Genomic DNA, 2,173 nt, shown 5'->3' with positions numbered 1-2,173 from the left:
AATTCGTGACCGTGCCTTTTGGGAAAAATTTATATAAAAAACCGATTATAGATTTTCACTTCCTTTTACTGGTGTTTACCCCCCCCCCCCAAAAGGGTTTTCCCTTTCCCAGTTGTTTTTCTCCCTACCCTTTTTACAAATATAGGGTCGGGATAAATGTGTGATAAAAAAAACCATAAAAAAAGCTAAATTATTATTTTAAAATTTAAACAATAACTTGAAATAAATGGTTTCACTTTAAATTTTTTAAATCGGAAGTAAAAAATCCTTTTTTTCCTTTTTGCTGTTTCGGGGCTTGGGCGGGAATGTTTAAAAAAACAAAATTTATTCGCGAAAAAAACCAATTTTTCATTTTTTAAGGCTGTTTTTAACTAATATATGTGCTTTTTCCTAAATTATGCCCAAATGGGGGGGCCAAATTTATTTCCTTCATTCCTTTTTTCCCCAACTTCAATATTTTTTACTTGGGAAAAAACAGTCAAAATTGTTTTTTTTAAAATTATCTGCCGGGGTAAAACAAGAACAATAAAACTTTCAAACCAATCGCTGCTCCTGACTTTTTAACACACACTTAGGGAAAACCATTGAACATGATGATAAAAATTTACATCCACTTTATTATTTACACGTGACGAAAAAAAATCCCTTTGGGGGACGCACTTGGGCGTGGCCTCGGGGCGTCATCGTCCCCCCAAGTTTTAATATGCAGAGCATAGAGTGTCCAGGAGAAGGAAAAATTCGCTCGAAAGATGAAGGCTCTGGTAAAACAGAAATATTCCACTCACAAAAGATTTAAAAACAAGTGTAAAAACTTTTTTCAATTTCGGAAAAAAAAAAAAAAAACTTTTCCATTTTTCATTTCAAAACTAAAAAATTTGGCCTTTATCTTGAATTATGTTCGGGGGTCTTCCTTATTTGTTCCCTTCTTATAAAGGGAAAAAAATGTTGCTTCTATGCGTAGAAGTAAAAGAAAAAATCGTGGGGCCCAGCCCCCGGTTTTCTGAGAACTGAGGGTTTTAAAAAATAGAAAAATTCGTAATCCCCAAGTTTTTGTTTTTTCCCCATTAGGTGTTCTGGTGGGCTGACCCTGTTGCTCGGGCCACGCTGGTGCCCCGTACGCGGCCCCCCGGGGTGTTACCTAAAGCGAAGCTGTTTCCACTCCCCCCTGAGTCAAGCCCGGGGGATCTCAAGACCGTTTTTTTGGTTTCCCCCTTACGCCCCCCCCTTCGGACTCCATTCGTGGTTTCCCCTTATCCCCTCCCCAACGCTCCCCTACCCATACTCTTCTACCCCTACTCGCCTCCCCCTACATCCTAAAAACGCCGATGATACCTCAACCCACCAAATTTTCCCCATACATTCCCAAAAGGCGAACAGGAGCCCCCTTTTAAAAAGAAGCACGCCCGTCGTCGTCGCGACGTCAAATCCCCCCCCCCGTACCCCCACCCCGGCCCACCGTCACCAAGCCCCTGTGGGGGACCAAGCATTTTCGAGCCAATCCCCGCCAAAAACCCCCCCCCGAAAACCCCCAAAGACCCGGCTCACCCCCGGGAGCACGAGATCTCCGTGCCGCCGTCAAGTACGTGAGCCCGTGGTCAACTTTCAAGCCCGTCACCTACACTGCCCTCCCATGCCGTCCTTCCCTACCCCCTTGGCCTTCCCTACCCCCACGCTCTTCCTACGCCCCTCCCCGGGCCCTCTTCGGCGCCCCCGTCATTCAAGCTTGACGAGGATTAACTCCAATTTTCCCTTTCATCCTTAATCTTAAAAAAAAAACGCCCACTTGCTGAGGAAAACTCATCGTTGGATTGGTTGGAACCCAAACTACACGGGGGTGTTTACCAATCTCGGTGAAATGAAAGAAAATAAAAGTTGACATAACAGTTCCCCAAAAAATTAAAAATATAAAAAAGGTTTTGAAATTTAAAATAGTGAAAAAACAAATCACAATTTTCATCTAAAAAAAAAGGGTTGTGTATATGTTTGGGTACACCCAAAAAAACCAAAACCCCTTTTTTTCAAAATAAAAAAATTTAAAAATCATTTTGAAATATTCTTATCCCTTTCCAGGGAAAAGGGTTTTTCGGGCGAGAATTTCTTAATTTAAAAAACCCTTCGGGAAAACTTTTACAAATTAAAAAAATCTCACGGTAAAGGTACACAAAACGTTTTT

General features: G+C 41.7%; 1 protein-coding gene across 1 annotated transcript in view; it reads left to right on the top strand.

Annotated features, from left to right (window-relative positions):
* The first annotated feature begins 749 nt into the window (after positions 1 to 749).
* The window catches only part of LOC119585508 (vegetative cell wall protein gp1-like), an 8,554-nt gene continuing 7,130 nt past the window's right edge, over positions 750 to 2,173 (top strand). Inside the window, exons 1-3 of the mRNA XM_037934151.1 lie at positions 750 to 761; positions 1,069 to 1,114; positions 1,370 to 1,579. Coding sequence (XP_037790079.1) covers positions 750 to 761; positions 1,069 to 1,114; positions 1,370 to 1,579 — 268 coding nt within the window. The remainder of the gene's footprint in view (positions 762 to 1,068; positions 1,115 to 1,369; positions 1,580 to 2,173) is intronic.

This window comes from Penaeus monodon, chromosome 19 (assembly GCF_015228065.2).
Source record: "Penaeus monodon isolate SGIC_2016 chromosome 19, NSTDA_Pmon_1, whole genome shotgun sequence".
NCBI classification, from domain to species: Eukaryota; Metazoa; Arthropoda; class Malacostraca; order Decapoda; family Penaeidae; genus Penaeus; species Penaeus monodon.
This window is presented reverse-complemented; position numbering and strand designations above follow the sequence as displayed.